This window comes from Sus scrofa, chromosome 3, assembly GCF_054392235.1.
Source record: "Sus scrofa isolate SSC_HxYL_T2T_F1_AM1 chromosome 3, Sscrofa_HxYL_maternal_Yorkshire_Landrace_v2.0, whole genome shotgun sequence".
NCBI classification, from domain to species: Eukaryota; Metazoa; Chordata; class Mammalia; order Artiodactyla; family Suidae; genus Sus; species Sus scrofa.
The window spans coordinates 17184478-17201498 of record NC_139385.1 but is presented as its reverse complement, the minus strand read 5'-3'; the positions used below and the strand labels follow the sequence as shown (position 1 = coordinate 17201498).

Sequence of the window (17021 nt, the reverse complement as noted above, 5' to 3'; positions counted from 1 at the left end):
AGGATTCGGGGAGGAGTGACTTTCCTTCAGGCACTGGATCCCAAATTTCCCAGACTCCTTCCCCAGAGATAACCACTGTTACCGTTTTTTTCTTCTTCCAGAGCTATTTTATGCATGAAAATCTACATCAGCAACTCTCCCCCTCCACTTTAGAACCCAGATAATAGCATATTACACACATTGCCCTAGACCTCGCTCTCCTCTCCCATTAAAAACGGAGCCTGGGGGAGTTCTCACTGTGGCTCAGCAAGTTAAGAACCCGACTAGTGTCCACGAAAATGCGGGTTCGATCTCTGGCCTCACTCAGTGGGTTAAGGATCTGGCGTTGCTGTGAGCTGTGGCATAGGCTGCAGGTGTGACTCAGATCCCTTGTGGCGGTGGCTGTGACGTAGGCTGGCAGCTGCAGCTCCGATTCCATCTTTAGCCTGGGAACTTCCGTATGCCATGGATGTAGCCCTCAAAAGACCAAAAAAAAAAAAAAAAAAAAAAAAAGGCAACCCACAAAACCCCCCAAACAAGCCATATATATATTAGAATATACATATTCTTGGAAGCGGTCCACAAAATTGACTAGACTCTGGTACAGAAAAGAGGTTAAGGACCTCTGATCTGGGAACTGATCACAAACCCAACAGCCTCTAAGGGTCAGCTGGAGGCCTGAACACCAGGGCCTGCTTTCGCTTTCTCACATTTGAGGGGAAGAAATATTTTCTCTTGCTTTTAACTCTACTCTAAGAAAAAACTACATTAATCACCTGATATAAATGCAATTGACCCTGGCTTCCATGTCGGAAATACTAGGGAGTAAGGGAGACTCTGGCCAATGGCCAGCACATGTGCCAGCAGCCTCTTGCTCCAGCTGACCCTTGCCCAGTGGGAAAGTGGGTCCAGGGTGGCCAGAGCTCGTTTTCGAGAAATGCCAGCAGTTTGAACTTTTGCCCTATTTTTATTTGTTTTTATTTTGTGTCTTTTTGCCTTTTCTAGGGCCGCTTCCCACGGCATATGGAGGTTCCCAGGCTAGGGGTCCAATCGGAGCTGTAGACGCTGGCCTATACCACAGTCACTGCAATTCAGGACCTGAGCCGAGTCTGCGACCTACACCACAGTTCACAGCAACGCTGGATCCTTAACCCACTCAGCAAGGCCAGAGATCGAACCTGAAATCTCACGGTTCCTAGTCGGATTCGTTAACCACTGCGCCACACGGGGAACTCCTTGCCCTATTTTTTGTGTTGGCAACTGGTTAAAAAAAGAAAAACGCTGTAGGCTACGGAGAACCTGGCTTCAGGCTGCATTTCACAGCAGGCTGCAATTTGCGCTTTGGGTCTCAAGGGAGAAGCAAATAAGGCAGAAGACAGAGCTCCTGGGAGCTCTGCTCTCTGCACAGCGAGCAGAGGAGGAGAAGGCAGGGAAGGAGCTGAAGGGACAGTGGGAGAGGTGAAGGGCCCGGAGCACCGATGCCGAGGAAGGAGACTTTCAGGAGAGAGATGCTCGCATGCTTTGTGAGTCCGGAGAGGTCCGCTGAGAGCGATAAGCCTGGAGAACAGTCACTTGATGTAGCCTTGCAGAGGCCATAGTTGGAGCCTGCCGCGCTGTTCAGGAGTGCTCCTCCCCACCCACGCCCTTGACTTTGCCATTCCTTCTACCTGTTACACTGTTTCCTCTACTGCTTTGTGAACTCCTACGTAGCCTGTAAAGCTTCGCTTCAATGGTCCCTCCTTTCTTTCCTGTACTCTGGCTGTCTACCTGATGAATGACTTGCTCTCCCGGCAGTTTCCAGAGACCTTGGGTCCATGGTCAGTACTTAACTGCATTTGAGTCAAGTACACTTCGGGTCACTTGACATTGTGGGTCCCAAGACACCGTGGGTCTCACCCACAGTTCACTCACTGGCTATACTGTCCTGCGGATCAGCGACTGGATCTTGTTTATCTTCCTCTCTCTAGGTCTGCCCCATGCTCGGTCCATATTATGCAGTGCTCAAGCGATGTTTGCTGAAGCATAGGAGTTAAGAGCAGCAACTCTGAGCCCGGCCACCTGGCTTGGGAACCGGGCTGTGGCTCTTTCTGTGTTGCCCTGGGCATAGCTTTTTAACCTTTCTGTGCCTGCCAATTTGCTTGTCTGTGAAATGCAATCCTCATGTGAACATTTTATTGTGAAGAATAAGATTACACAAGCCAGCAGTTCCCGTTGTGGTGCAGCGGAAACAAATCTGACTAGTATCTGTGTGGATGCGGGTTCCATCCCTGGCCTCGCTCAGTGGGTCAGGGATGTAGCTTGCCGGGATCTAGGGTGTACGTTGCCGAGGAGGCTCAGATCCTGTGTTGCTGTGGCTGTAGTGTAGGCTGGCAGCTGAAGCTCTAATTAGACCCCTAGCCTGGGAATTTCCGTATGCTGGGGGTGTGGCTCTAAAAAAAAAAGATTACACAAGGTATACTCAAAGTGCTCAGAATAGCGCCCAATACTTAGCAAGACTTATGAAAGTGTTATTATAAATATGTTTTATATAAATTTTATTGTGTTACCCCTGTTGTTAAATCGTTTCATCTATTTTGTACACTAATGCATCCTCAGTGGCCAGAACAGTCCCTGGACTTAATAAATATTTGGGGAATCAATGAGTGAATGAGTGATGGACTTCCCTTTGTTTGCCCTCACTTCAGGGTCACACTGCCCTCTCAGTGGTGGTGGGGTGGGTGTCAGGGTGTTCAAAGGTCATCACAGCCGAAATTAGGAATTGGGTAGAAGTTCGTGGGCATAGCTGTTTGTTTTCTTTTCTTTTCTTTCTTTCTTTCTTTCTTTCTTTCTTTCTTTCTTTCTTTCTTTCTTTCTTTCTTTCTTTCTTTCTTTCTTTCTTTCTTTCTTTCTTCCTTTCTTCCTTTCTTTCTTTTGCCTTATCTAGGGCTGCTCCCGTGGCACATGGAGATTCCCAGGCTAGGGGTCTCATTGGAGCTGTAGCCACTGGCCTATGCCAGAGCCACGTTTGCAACCTACACCACAGCTCATGGCAACACTGGATCCTTAACCCTCTGAGCAAGGCCAGGGATTGAACTCGAAACCTCATGGTTCCTAGTCAGATTTGTTGACCACTGCATGGCAATAGGAACTCCAAGGGCATAGCTGTTTTCTCTAGGAAAATGTCTGCAGCCTACAAGGGAAGTTTTGGAACACGTGTCAAAGATAAGTTGGGAAGGAAAATCTGCATGGTATATGTGTACCAGGAATAATGCCCTTTACCTTGTTTTATTTAATACTCACCTCTTCCCACCCTTCAGTGTGCAGTGGTTGGATATGGGCTCTCAGTTCCCAGGCCAGGGACTAAACTCTGGCTGTAGCAGTGAAAGCACCTGATTCTAGCCACTAGACCACCAGGGACCTTTCTCAATACTTTCAGCTTTCCTTCTCCAGGCAAGGCTGATGAGAGTGCAAGTTGCAAGTTAATTTGAATTTCATGTTTTGTCCTTTTTCTCATAAGGAGTGAACAAGCTTCAGAACACTTCAAAATGTCTGTATAACTAACAAAAGGAGTATTTTGCAGCCACACAGACCTGGATTCGAATTAGACCCCTTACATTTGGCTGTTCCATAATCATAGATTGCATTTGGCCTGAGTCTCATTTTTTTGGTGTATAAAAGATAGCCTTGCTATCTTTCTTCGTAAGATTGTGATGGAAAAGCAATTAATTGGGCTTTTTTTTTTTTGGCCGCGCCCACTGCATGCAGAAGTTCTGGGGCCAGGGAGTGAACCCTTGCCACAGCAGCCACCTGAGCCACAGTAGTGACAACGCCAGATCTTTAACCCACTGTTCCCTGAGAGAACTCTCTAATTGTGCATTCTGAAGCCACTTCAGCCCTATACAAATATCAATTATTGTTGGATCTGCACATTGATTCCTCCGTAGGGTTTCAGGAAAATACTCCCAGCCCTTTATCAGCAAAAGGCTGGGAGAACCCTGATCTAATCTCAATCTCCGGATTGTTTGGGCTTTTCTGTCCAACAGCGAGTCAGAAGCCAAGCTTTGAGGTTGTAGGTGGGCCATAAATGCTTAATCAAAACAGGACCCAGGGGTCCGAGCTAAACTCCATGCTTGCTTTCACGTCAAACGTCACAATCCACAAGCCCTGGTAAGGACAACCCTGAAAGACGATGAGTGAAAACCAAGACGAAGAAAGGTAGTGTGTGTGGTCGGGGGAGGGACGTTAGAACCAAGAGAGGGAGGCTGGCGCGGGAGGGAGGATGCATCTGATGCAGTGGAAGGGCAGTGGAGCGGAGAAGCTCGCTATCCGGAGTGAAAGTGAGGCCCAGCGAAAGGGGCCAGCCTGAGGAATTTCGGTTCCCGCCCCACGACTCCCGGCTTTGACTACAGTTCCGCCCGCAGACGCCCTAGGCCCCTCGCCCCGCCCCCAGAGGGTAATCGGACTGTACCATTATGATCTTATAGGGGTGGAAGTGAATCTTTGGCTCGTCCTTCAGAGAAAATATAAATTATTTCTCAGAAAAAATAAGGCTATATATATTATTTGCATGGTTCTTAGTGAATAACAATTATGTTCTGCCGGCTAGGACCCTATATATTCCCTGAAGGGCGGCAGGAGTCCGGCCATGCTTCCCCTTTTCCTTTCCGCATTTGGTGCATTCCCCCAGGATACGTAGGCGGGGGAGGCGTACATAAACCTCGACGCAGGAGGCGGGGCTGCTCAGTCCTCGAGGCGTCGGTGCTCAGCGGTGTTGGAATTCTGTTGCTTGCCGGCCTGTGCGCGCGTGCGCGGACATGGCCTCAAACGGTATGTAAGTGCGCGAGGCGGCGGTGGCGCGCCAGCCCTGGAGCTCGTAAGCTCCCAGTTGGGCTTTTGTTTCTCGGTGGGGCCCGGGCAGCGATCGCATGTAGGATCTTCTCCGCACCACTGGCGGGAAGCAGCGGAGAGGGGTGGAAGGGGGAGGCCGATGTCGCCATTTTGTTTCGCTCCGCTGGCGCCTCGCGCAGGGCGGGAGGTCTTCCCTTTGCAGCCCCTTTCCTTTAGGTGAGGGTTGGGAGGAACTCTTCTTGGTGACTGGGGACGTGAGACGCGGATGGAAATGCTTGGTCCCCGTAGCCTTCTCTCCTCCGCGTCTCCAGCCCCGCGCTCGGGCCCGCTTTGTCGCAGTGCTGCATCCGGGCACTCGGTGCGCGCACGCGCTCTACTGGCCCCTCCCCCCTTTTCTGGCGGCGCGAACCCCCCTCCCGCCTCGTGTCGGCCCTGCTTTTTGTCGCGAGACCCTCCACCGGCAGCTCCGCGGCGCTCGTCCGGTGTGGGCCTCGCTCCCGGGGTCCCTCGGGAAGGGGCGGGACCTCCTCGTTCCCGCCTCGCGTGCCACGCGGCTGGGGGCGGAGGCTTTGGATCGGGACCGCGCGCCCGTTTAACGGCTAGGGGTGGGGGGCTAGGGGGTGGTCCAACGGACTTGGGGACCGGGTGAGGCTTTTCCCGCCTAAATTTTCCTCCTTGGGAGGTAGGAACTGAAAGGAACGGCCGCCTTAGGCCACACCCTCTCCCGATCCTTTTGCCGTTTCCTGCGGGGAAAGCTGTTTCCTGTATCGAGATGAGTTGATCAGGCTTGTGCTGTCTTCCTTGTGGCGTTTTCGTTACCTTGGATTCGCCAAGTCTCCCCGCAGCCCCGAGGCAGGCAGGGGAGATAGGAACTCGTTGGGAGCCGTAGGGCTGAGGACCTGAGTACCAGTCGGCTTGCCTCTCGAGGCGACCGCTCTTTGATGGCGATCTCTGTCGTTTGGGGTCAAAGAATTCTCCCTTCTTGGTGAGCTGGCTCTGCACTAAAAGCCCCCTGTTCCTGTCTCCAAGATTGGATGGAGGGTGGCCTCTCTCCAGATCTTGAGACTTTCTTTGGGTTGAGAAAGTGCAGGCTACAATCGGAACGTTTTTGCTTCTGGCTTGCAATAAAGCCTGTTCTGCTCAAGCAGCTGTGTGGCTTCAGTTGGACTCTTGGGGATACCTTCCTCATAGAGTGGGTGTGAAAACATGTGAGTCAGTTTGTGCAGTTCCGGATATCAGTTGAAGTTGCAGAAAAATGGTAGTTGTCCACCAGGACTCTTGCTTTTTCCAGTACTTAAGGCCTCTTGGTCTCGGTAGAAATTCGCTTTTTTGGTGTGTCTTTATTGTGAGAAAACTTGACTTTGGTCTGCCGTCTTGCCCCTCTCAACTAGGGTTTCAGGAGGGGATTTCTGCCTTGTCAATTTTCACATCTAGGGGCTCTGGGGCTTGAGTTGAGGCCTTTACCTCTAGTTTGTTCTCTTAGGGGTGGCTGAAGGTAATGTTAATATGATTGTATTTTTCTGTTTTGCAGACTATACCCAACAAGCAACCCAAAGGTGAGTGTCATTTCTGGGTTTCCAGAGTTTGTAGGGGGCAAGGGTGGCTAAGGTGTCTTTTCCTGAGAGCACCGTTGTTGCCTTTTCTTCTCCAGCTACGGGGCCTACCCCACCCAGCCTGGGCAGGGCTATTCCCAGCAGAGCAACCAGCCCTACGGACAGCAGAGTTACAGCGGTTACGGCCAGTCAGCGGACACTTCAGGCTATGGCCAGAGCAGCTATGGCAGTTCTTATGGACAGACCCAGAACAGTGAGTCTTTTTAAGTGGGTCACCCTTCCTCTTCCTGCTTTTTCTGAATGTTGCTTTTCTTAAACCTAAGCAGTGCTGAACTGTTGAAACTGTCCCCCAGTTTCTTTGCCCTTAACCAGTCTGTGATCCTTCAAGCTACTTAGAGTTTGAGTTCTTTCCAAGTACTTAATTCTGTTTCCTTTTATTTTCTTTGACTTTGCATTTTTTGATTTATGCTGCACTTCTCCCTGTTTCCCCTAAGAATGAAAGTGAAATTGGGGAAGAATATTCCCTAAAGGGAAAAGAGTTTTAAGTTTTTGATATTTAAAAGGAGAAAATGGGGAGTTCTCATCATGGTGCAGCGGAAACAAGTCGACTAGGAGCCATGAGGTTTCCGGTTTGATCCCTGGCCTTGCTCAGTGGGTTAAGGATCTGGCGTTGCTGTGAGCTGTTGTGTCGGTCACAGACGCAACTTGGGTGTGATCCTGTTGTGGCTTTGGTGTAGGCCAGCTGCTGCAGCTCCAATTCGACCCTTAGCCTGGGACTCTCCCTATGCTGTGGGTGTGACCCTAAAAAGCATAAAAAAAAATAAAAGGAGAAAATGATTTGCTTGAAGACGTTGGAAATCAGCATACTGTATATCACATTGATACACAAAGAGGTGGAATTTGCCCTTAGGTGCTGAAGGGTAAATAATCTGAGATGTACATCACAGGCTGGTTAAATGCTGTTAAAGGAGAGGGATCTCTTGGGCTGTGATTGGCGGTGGTTCAAGAGGCTGGCTTCAGGTGTAGGTAGCATTAGGGATGTATACAGTGTTTCATCAACCTATTCTCATTCCTCAATTCATGACTTTTTTTCTTTTTCTCGTAGCAGGCTATGGCGCACAGTCAGCTCCCCAGGGATATGGCTCAACTGGTGGCTATGGTAGTGGCCAGGGTTCTCAATCGTCTTACGGGCAGCAGTCTTCATACCCTGGCTATGGCCAGCAGCCAGCTCCTAGCAGCACCTCGGGAAGGTAAGGAGTTGTGGAGAGAGGGGAGAGGACTGAAAGACAGGGGCGAGTTAGTAAGGAGTAATGACTCCTAAGCAGTTGGAGTCGTTAGGAGGAGTGATGGGGGCCGTATCTGTTGGGTATAGAGAATGGGATGCACTGAAAGTGAAAGGACGTTTTGGACACGCTGGCATCATGACTCTTTTTCTTTTTCCCTAGTTATGGTACTAGTTCGCAGAGCAGTGGCTATGGGCAGCCCCAGAGTGGGGGCTATGGCCAGCAATCTGGCTATGGTGGACAGCAGCAAAGCTATGGACAGCAGCAAAGCTATAATCCCCCTCAGGGCTATGGACAGCAGAACCAGTACAACAGTAGCAGTGGCGGTGGTGGAGGGGGTGGCGGAGGTAAGGTGTCTTCGGCTTTATCTCATACCTGTTTCTTGGAAGGAATCATTCTGCTTGACCCTTACCCTAAAAGCGTTCTTAAAAATCTTGGGTAGGAGTTCCCGTCGTGGCGCAGTGGTTAACGAATCCGACTAGGAACCATGAGGTTGCGGGTTCGATCCCTGCCCTTGCTCAGTGGGTTAACATCCGGCGTTGCCGTGAGCTGTGGTGTAGGTTGCAGACGCGGCTCGGATCCCGCGTTGCTGTGGCTCTGGCGTAGGCCGGTGGCTACAGCTCCGATTCGACCCCTATCCTGGGAACCTCCATATGCTGTGGGAGTGGCCCAAGAAATAGCAACAATAACAACAACAACAACAACAAAAAAGACAAAAGACAAAAAAAAAAAAAAAATCTTGGGTAGGAGTTCCCATTGTGGCGTAGGGGAAATGAATCTGACTTGGAACTATGAGGATGCAGGTTTGATCCCTGGCCTCGCTCAGTGGGTTGAGGATCTGGTGGTTGCCATGAGCAACGTGTGGTGTAGGTCCCAGATGTGGCTCGGATCCTCTGTTGCTGTGGCTGTGGTGTAGGCTGGCAGCTGTAGCTCCGGTTTGAACCCTAGCCTGGGAACCTCCATGTGTTGTGGGTGTGGCCCTAAAAAACAACAACAAAAATCGTGGGTTCTTAGTCCCTAGCTTTATTTTTATGTCTCTTGTCATTTTTCTCCTGACATTGTTGAACTGCCTTATGCTACTGCGCAGTCTCATTTAAAAGCGTCTTTTCTTTCCTGACAGGTAGTTATGGCCAAGATCAGCCCTCCATGAGTGGTGGTGGTGGCGGCGGTTATGGCAATCAGGACCAGAGCGGCGGCTACGGGGGAGGCCAGCAGGACCGTGGGGGCCGTGGCCGGGGCGGCGGCAGCGGTGGCGGTGGTGGTTACAACCGCAGCAGTGGTGGCTATGAACCCAGAGGGCGTGGAGGTGGCCGTGGAGGCAGAGGCGGCATGGGGTAGGTGTCTTGTGAGCCAGGGAGTAACAGCAGCGGGAAGCGGGGAGGGTTGGTTGCATGAGTCTCCCTTGAAGTCTAGTCCCTTAGTGCATGGTTAGTCTTATGCTAGGGGTTTGCGAGGGCTTTGGTTGGAAGCAGTGACCGTGTCTTCGTACACCCCCCCCACTTGATTTTTGTGAGAACTCGGGAGCCTGAACTTCCGCCCACACTTCTGTATAGAGATTTGAGTCCTGATGCTTTGCTCTCTAAAGAAAAAGGAGAAACCTAGCGGTGTATGTGGATTGGAGTCCTCGATATCCTAGGCAAGGAACGTGGAAGCAAAGGCTTCTTTGTCTGCAAAGGAAACTGATGATCCCCCTCCTGGTAACAGGGAGGCTCGTTACTCGTATTCCCACGTGTCCTCTGAGGGAGTTGTTAAGTGGTTAACCTGACTTGAGCTTCCAGGAATTGGCTCCTCTCTCTTCCTGTATCCTGTAGTCATTTGAATCCACGAGCTTGACTTGCACTAATTTGACTGACAGACAGTAATGATGCTGTGTGTGACTTGGTTTACGGGGTTGTCTGAAGTGTGCGGACCTTTTGGACAAAAATACAATTCGCTGGCCAGTGGTCCCCCACCTATGTGCTCCACTGTCCCTCTTCCCCGGGTTACTTGTCCCACCGGACCACCTTTTCCTCCCCTTCCCGCTGCAGTTGAAGTAAGACCTTAGATTTGATGTTAAAACAGTTGTCAAATCTGTTGGACCCTACCGTCTCCCTTGAGAGGGGGAGGAATGCCAGTGTGTTCCTCCTTTTGGGGAAAAAAAAGTAGGTTTTTTAAAAGAGCATTTGTATGTGGTAAGTATTCAGAGGTGGGTGGGGGCAGTCTCAAAAAACCTTACCAAGTAAGGAAACCTCTGTTGTGTGCGTGTGTTTAATGCAAAACTTTGAAAAGAAAAACAACTGTTATGTGACTGTTAACTTGCTCTGCATTTTATGTGCCACAGGTATGAAAGGTGACATTGCAAAATACTCCGCTCTTCTCACAGTGTAGAAGGGGTGACCCCGGGGGTGGGGGGGAGAGATCAAAACCAGCTCAGTAGTTAGGCCAGGGCTTAGCCAGGTTTGTCTCGCTTTAAGGGGAATTTGCCTTTGGTTTTGACTTTTTATGGAATGGGGTTGGGTCTGCTTGCTGCTTTCAAAGCAAAAATCACAAAAATGTGTTGAGGGCTACCCCAGCCTGGTGTGAAATGTCTTCTGGGTACATCGGGGTAGGGTTTTTAAAGCAACTGCTGGGTTGTCAACCACTCACACGACAAGAGGAAAAAACATCTGCTTCGTCGGAAGAAACGACCAAGGAAAATGGGTCTTTTTTTTTTTTTTCCAGAGGAAATAGATATATAACCTTTTAAAGCACAATCTTAAACATTCGTGTCAGAAATGGCACACGTGTGTGTGACATGCTCAAAGGTCAGACAAGGGGTGGTCAGGAAGGGGAATGGATCTTCGTAGCCACTCGTATTATCATTTTCCCAAAACACCTACCCATGTTTGGGGAATGTTGAACAAAATCAAAAACCGCCCTTTTGTAGCCGTTGGAAGCTTCATGTCCTTTCTTCTAACTTGTCTTCTCCAGCGGAAGTGACCGTGGTGGCTTCAATAAATTTGGTGGTAAGTGAACAGAGTTTCCAAAATTCCCAACTCCCAGCAATGCTTTGTCTGATTGTTCATTTGCAGATGTCTTAGCGTGTTTTAAGTGTCAAAGGTTTTGAAGTGTCTAGAAACCACCTCCAGAGAGGGGTGGTGTAGAATGCCCCCTGCTGCCAGATGTGTGCCAACCTGGAGGCAGGCAGGCAGGGCTAAGACTCAGCAGTCGTCTGGTACCAAATTGGTTGGACCCAGGTTAATAAGAGGTGTCTAGTAGGCCTCTGACAAGGAGTGTTGCCACACCTGGCACTAAGTGACCACCGTTATGAGAACCCGGAGAGTGTGTGCTGGAACACGTGGTGCCAACTTGGCTCTAGGATCCTTTTGATCAGTGTGTCCTAGCTGTGTGTGTGTGTGTGTATGTATGTGCGTGTGTGTAGGTAACAATCTCCACGTGTTTAATTCTGGACGAGGGATGTGAATTCTGGCTCTGCCCTGAGGATGGTGCCGTTGGTGTCTGTGTCTATAATACCGAATGGTGTCAATGCAATTCTTCATACGCATATTTAAACTCAACTCAGACGGGCAAGTAGAAACCAGCTCCGGGCAGGAAGGTGTGGACTCCTTTCAAGAAAGGTTGGGGAGCATGTGTGGCTCATGGGGAATAACCAGGTCTTAAAGAGCACAAACTGAATTCATGGAAAAATGGCAAATTTGAGAAGTCTCCCAGTAAGCTGGAACTTTTCTGGTTTGGTTAACTAACAAAAGGTTTCTTGATTGGTCTCAACATTTAAAGCCAAAGGCTCGGGTTCATGACTTAGGTGTCATTGAGTATGGGTACAATATATATGGTGAATGCAGATAAACTTTGGTCAAAGATGGTCTCTGGAAAAAAAAATAGAGGCTGCATTATGGAAATAAGATTTCTGATCTGTTCCCTGGGACGTGCTTAACAAATGCAGTAGCTGTTACGTCTGATCATTTTCATGTGGTTTTTGGGGGAAAACAACACGGTTTTTAAGAATGGTTTCTAAAGATGAAATTAAAACTTGTTCCACAAGGGATGAGTGTCTTTGGTGTTAAAGTTTGGAGAAACTGGATGCACATCACATTGCTGGTGGCGAGCCCATTTCTCTCTGGGGTGAGAGAACAGGGCCAAGCTCGGAGTTGGTTTGTTAACTTCACTGGGTCTCCCTCCTGGCCCTCCCACTCTGTGCTGAGGACATTGCCCAGCCTGAGCTGGGGGAGGCAGCATTTTCTGAAGTGTGGAGTTGTCCCTGTGGGGACTCAAGTTACATACAGAGCTTAAGAAAAGGGGCCTGTGTCTTGCCCAGACCTGCCTAGGACTTTTCTCTGGGCGGGCAACCCAGGACAGGGTTTGGAGTGAGGCTGTGAGAGCACTTACCTGAGATTTTGCAAAAGTTTGGATTTGGTGTTAATTTTCCCTTGTCTGTCTCTCCCTGTTGACTAACGGCTCCTCTCTCCTTGTTTTTTGTTTTTTGTTTTTTTTTCATGTCACTTAAGGCCCTCGGGACCAAGGATCACGTCATGACTCTGGTAAGTCCGCAGGCGGCACGAAAGAAGGGCTAAGATGGTATCGGGACTTTTTCTGGATGTTTTCGAAACAGAAAGGAATCTGAAAAAGCAGGGGTAGAGAAGAAGGAAAACCTGGGGCAGGGAGTTAGGGTGTAGCTATGCTTAGCAGTGATGTGTAAATGAGCTTGAATCAGAAATAACCCGATATTGGAGTTCCCGTCGTGGTGCAGTGGAAACGAATCCGACCAGGAACCATGAGGCTATGGGTTAAGGATCTGGCATTGCCGTGAGCTGTGGTATAGGTGGCAGATGTGGCTTGGATCTGGCATTGCTGTGGCTGTGGTGTAGGCTGGTAGCTGTAACTCTGATTGGACCCCTAGCCTGGGAACCTCCATATACTGCAGGTGCGGCCCTAAAAAGCAGAAAAGAAAAAGAAGAAATACCTGATACGCTGATTTCCTCCCCCAGCAGTTTGGTAGGTCTGGGAGGAGCCCCAGAATCTGCATTTCTAACAGGTCTCAGGAGTTGATGATACATCTGTGTGTGGACCATAAAGCAGTGGCTTTAATTAAAAAATGTGGATCATGACCAGATTAGAGAACAAGAAAGGAGAAAGGGAAGCACTTAGCAAATTTTTTATTTTTGTATTTTAGCCACCTCCCCGCAGCCTGTGGAAGTTCCCGAGCCAGGGATCAAACCTGTGCCACAGCAGCATCTGAGCTGCTTCAGTGACAGCACCAGGTCTTTAACATGCTGTGCCACAAGCGAACCCTGTATGTTTTGTTGTGATTATGTTTGTGTACTGGATTAGTTTAAGATAGGTTTCTTAACATGTGGGTCTTCGACTGAAAGTTGACAGGCACCGTGTGGCCTTGGGCGATTCACTCCCGAGCCGCAGTTTCTGTAATGAACATGAGCATGTGTCAAAGCGTCGTAAAATAAGATTTGTGAAATGGCCAGCAGCCGGGCACTCAGACAACGAAACAGAAAGGATGGGGAATTCTTTCATTTGTCTGAGCTAAACCAAAATAGATTGCTTGCTTGGGTTGGAATTTCATTCCTTTGAAAGCTAACTATCATAATTCTTGGGAGTTCTCATTGTGGCTCCGTGGAAAGGAACCCAGCTAGTATCTGTGAGGGTGTAGATTCGATTCCTGCCCTCACTTGGTGGGTTAAAGATCCAGTGTTGCTGTGAGATGCGGTGTAGGTTGCAGGCATGGCTCAGGGATCCCGGGTTGCTGTGGCTGTGGTGTAGGCTGGTGACTGTAGTTCCGATTCAACCCCTCAGCCTGGGAACTTCCATATGCTGTTGATGTGACCTTAAAAAAGCAAAAAAAAAAAAAAAAAAGAAATCTTGAAGTTAGTTTTTAAGACAGTAATTTTTTTGTTTTCTCCTTCTGTTTCCTCCTGCATTCGCCAAGCAGAACAAGATAATTCAGACAACAACACCATCTTCGTGCAAGGCCTGGGCGAGAATGTTACAATTGAGTCTGTGGCTGATTACTTCAAGCAGATCGGTATCATTAAGGTACGTATGGAGCAGAGTGGGTGCTTTGTATCAGTGCCGCAGGCTTCTGGGTTTTCACACCACAGTGAAAAGAACAGTCTTGTACTAGTTAGCTGCTTCATGTGAAAGAACATCAGCCGTTGCTATTTTCTAAAAGTCACCTTTTACCAAAGAGGCACAATTGATGTAAAAAAGGGAGTGTCTGAAACTTTTGACCCTGTACTGGATAATCCTGTTCCATCTTTTCTTGTGTTGAAGGAGACACAATTGTGGCAGAGGCTTTCAAGTTGAGATGGAAGGTATGGTTGTGATAGGGCTGTATCCTTGAGAACTGATGTTATCCCCTGTTACTTTCTTTAGACAAATAAGAAGACGGGACAGCCCATGATTAATCTGTACACGGACCGGGAAACAGGCAAGCTGAAGGGAGAGGCAACAGTCTCCTTTGATGACCCACCGTCTGCGAAAGCAGCGATCGACTGGTTTGATGGTGTGTGTGAGGCGGCAGTGGAGTGGGGGGCCGGGCGAAGTGCAGCCAGCTCTGGGAAGCAGGCTCCGTTTTGAGGGTTTCTCTGCGTCGTCCAGCACGGTCTGCTAACCCGGTGTATCTTGGTTTTGCTTACATCTCCTGAGATGATGAACTTTTAAAGGAAAGCATTTTTCTCTTGATGGTACCAACTGTGCTTTGGGACCCCCACAGGTCTTAATCAAAAGTCTCCATGCCTCTTTTTTTTTTCCAAGATGATCCTTTTTAATTTATTACCCATGCCCTAGTTAATGAGGCCAGACTCTTTTTTTTTTTTTTAAGTGAAGACTTTTTTTAAGCGCAGTTTTAGGTTCCCAGCAAAATTGAAGGGAAGGTACAGAGATTCCCATACACCGTGTACATGCGTAGCTTCTCCCATCATTAACATGCCCACCAAAAAAGTCATCCCTCCTTCCTTTAGGTAAAGAATTCTCGGGGAATCCTATCAAGGTCTCATTTGCTACTCGGCGAGCAGACTTCAATCGGGGCGGTGGCAATGGTCGTGGAGGCCGAGGGCGAGGAGGTGAGCTGCTGCTGCTGCTGCTGCTGTTGCTGTAGAGAGGTGGCGGGGGAGGGTGGTCAGGGTTTGTGTAGAAAAGAAGCTCAGGTTCGGCAGGCTCGGAAGGGGAGCAGACCCATTCTTGTATCTGCACCAGGACCCATGGGCCGTGGGGGCTACGGAGGTGGTGGCAGTGGTGGCGGTGGCCGAGGAGGATTCCCCAGTGGCGGCGGTGGCGGAGGAGGACAGCAGCGAGCCGGGGACTGGAAGTGTCCTAATCCGTGAGTGAAATTTGGTTCTCCGCCCTCTTGACATGTGTGCCTTCTGCCTTTCTGGGAGAGGGTGTGTTTCTCCAGCTACACTGATGGGGACTGGGTTTGGCTGGGAGCTGGCCTTGGTCAGGTAGCTGTAGTGGGAAGGAGGGGACTGGGCTCACTAACCTGCAGTCTCTGTCTCTGCTCCTGAGAAACAATGTTTTTACCTTGCTTCTGAGGCCTCGTTTTGCTCAGGTATCCGTAAGGTCACTGGAGTAATTCTAGGTCTTGGCCACTTCCTCCTTCCTCAGCACGTGTGAGAACATGAACTTCTCTTGGAGGAATGAATGCAACCAGTGTAAGGCCCCCAAGCCAGATGGCCCAGGAGGGGGACCAGGAGGCTCTCATATGGGTAAGCAAGAGGCAGAGCTGGTGATAAGGAGTTGGGATCAGAAAGCCCTGAAGTATAAGGGAGTTCCCGTTGTGGTGCAGTGGTTAACGAATCCGACTAGGAACCGTGAGGTTGCGGCTTCGATCCCTGGCCTTGCTCAGGGGGTTAAGGATCCGGTGTTGCCGTGAGCTGTGGTGTAGGTCGCAGATGTGGCTCGGATCTGATGTTGCTGTGGCTGTGGCATAGGCCAGCAACTGTAGCTCCGATTAGACCCCTAGCCTGGGAACCTCCGTATGCTGTGGGAGTGGCCCCAGAAAAGGCAAAAAGACAAAAAAAACGAAAGAAAGCCCTAAAGTGTAAGCACTGAGGCCAGAGGGAGGGTGGGGTTTGGGGGACACAATAAGGGCATGTGATCCATTGTGTTGCCTTTTTCCTAGGGGGCAGCTACGGAGATGATCGGCGTGGCGGCAGAGGCGGCTATGATCGAGGCGGCTACCGAGGCCGAGGCGGGGACCGTGGGGGCTTCCGAGGGGGCCGGGGTGGTGGGGACAGAGGTGGCTTTGGCCCTGGCAAGATGGACTCCAGGTGAGTAAGACTTCAAATTGCAATGAAGGTAGAGCAGACTTCACATTGAAAGGAAAGAGAGGTCTTGGGGTGTCCAGGTTTTGAGAATGTGCTTGGTTTTGAGGGCTGGATGGGAAAGCTGAGACTTAACCAGAGTGAGTGGGGAAGGAGGGAAGGAAAATTACCTGTGGCTGCTCATCTGTAGACCCACTTAGAGTCTGTACCTGTAGAGAGGAGGTAGTTCTTGGGGTGGGTAGCAGGGGCAGTGGGGTGTGGAGAGGTTGGCAACTCAGACCTAATGGATGCTCTTTCTTGCAGGGGTGAGCACAGACAGGATCGAAGGGAGAGGCCGTATTAGCCTGGCTCCTCGGGTTCTGGAGCAGCTTTTCTTCCTGTACCCAGTGTTATCCTCGTTATTTTGTAACCTTCCAACTCCTGATCACCCACGGTTTTGTGTGTCGGACTCTGTGTAATTGTAACCATACCTCTGGATCCCATTAAAAACCATCATTTTAGTTAAATTTTCTTCCTCTTCCCCCTCTTCACTCTGCTGGAGGGTTGCTGTCCAGGTCAAGAATGTGGGGATTTCTTCTTTCAGGTCAGCCTGCTTAGTGGGAGCTGGAATATTTGGTTTATTCCCGCTTAGCAGGAACTGGAATAAAATGTGTGATACTAGGTTCAGGGGCGCAAAGGTCAAGTGTATCCTTGAAAAGAGATTAAACTTTCTTGTCATGGCAAAAACTGGATGAATGAAAGGGATAAATGGAAAACACGTGATGTGTTGCCCCAAATTTGTCTGACCACATGGAAGTTTTTTCTTTTACTACATCTGTTCATGTACTGGTTTTAGCGTGTTGATTGTTGATAGCAGTTTTGTTCTTTTTAAGGACTCTTGGCTCTTCTGACACTTTTCTGAGGGTGGAGCTCAAACAAGATGAGGTTGCCTCCGCAGCAGTATTCAAGCTTGACGGACCCTGCTGGGAGCACATAGTTAGCCAGTTGGGGTTTTTTGCAGGAAGGAGAGTTAACTGAGCACCTACTTCATGGCATACGTTACGGCCCTGCTCACTTCACAGGCAGGAGGGGCGTGAGTTATGTGGTTCTCAGAATCAAATGGTAGATGCTGCAATTCTGTCTTCTGA

At 49.5% G+C, this 17021-nt stretch overlaps 1 protein-coding gene across 4 annotated transcripts; it reads left to right on the top strand.

Moving 5' to 3' along the window:
• The first annotated feature begins 4696 nt into the window (after nt 1–4696).
• On the top strand, nt 4697–16400 carry FUS (FUS RNA binding protein). Of its 4 annotated transcripts, none has more exons than XM_013995581.3 (15): nt 4697–4785; nt 6338–6362; nt 6458–6612; nt 7468–7609; nt 7805–7989; nt 8763–8976; nt 10592–10626; nt 12127–12159; nt 13563–13666; nt 14006–14135; nt 14593–14694; nt 14828–14951; nt 15236–15336; nt 15753–15900; nt 16198–16400. In XM_013995581.3, the coding sequence occupies exons 1-15, from the start codon at nt 4773–4775 to the stop codon at nt 16235–16237; spliced, it is 1551 nt and encodes a 516-aa protein (XP_013851035.1). In that variant the 5' UTR covers nt 4697–4772; the 3' UTR covers nt 16238–16400. The 4 variants fall into 4 exon arrangements, with proteins under 4 accessions (XP_013851035.1, XP_084871823.1, XP_084871822.1 ...); NM_001287420.1 differs by having other exon boundaries at nt 4773–4785; nt 7465–7609; nt 16198–16237; XM_085015697.1 differs by lacking the exon at nt 10592–10626.
• Nucleotides 16401–17021: the final 621 nt, after the last annotated feature.

What these genes read in the sequence shown, in the direction of transcription:
- FUS (NM_001287420.1), top strand. An exon ending in CCTAGCAGCACCTCGGGAAG is followed by an intron (nt 7,610 to 7,804) that starts GTAAGGAGTTGT and finishes CTTTTTCCCTAG; the next exon opens with TTATGGTACTAGTTCGCAGA. An exon ending in TGGAGGCCGAGGGCGAGGAG is followed by an intron (nt 14,695 to 14,827) that starts GTGAGCTGCTGC and finishes TATCTGCACCAG; the next exon opens with GACCCATGGGCCGTGGGGGC.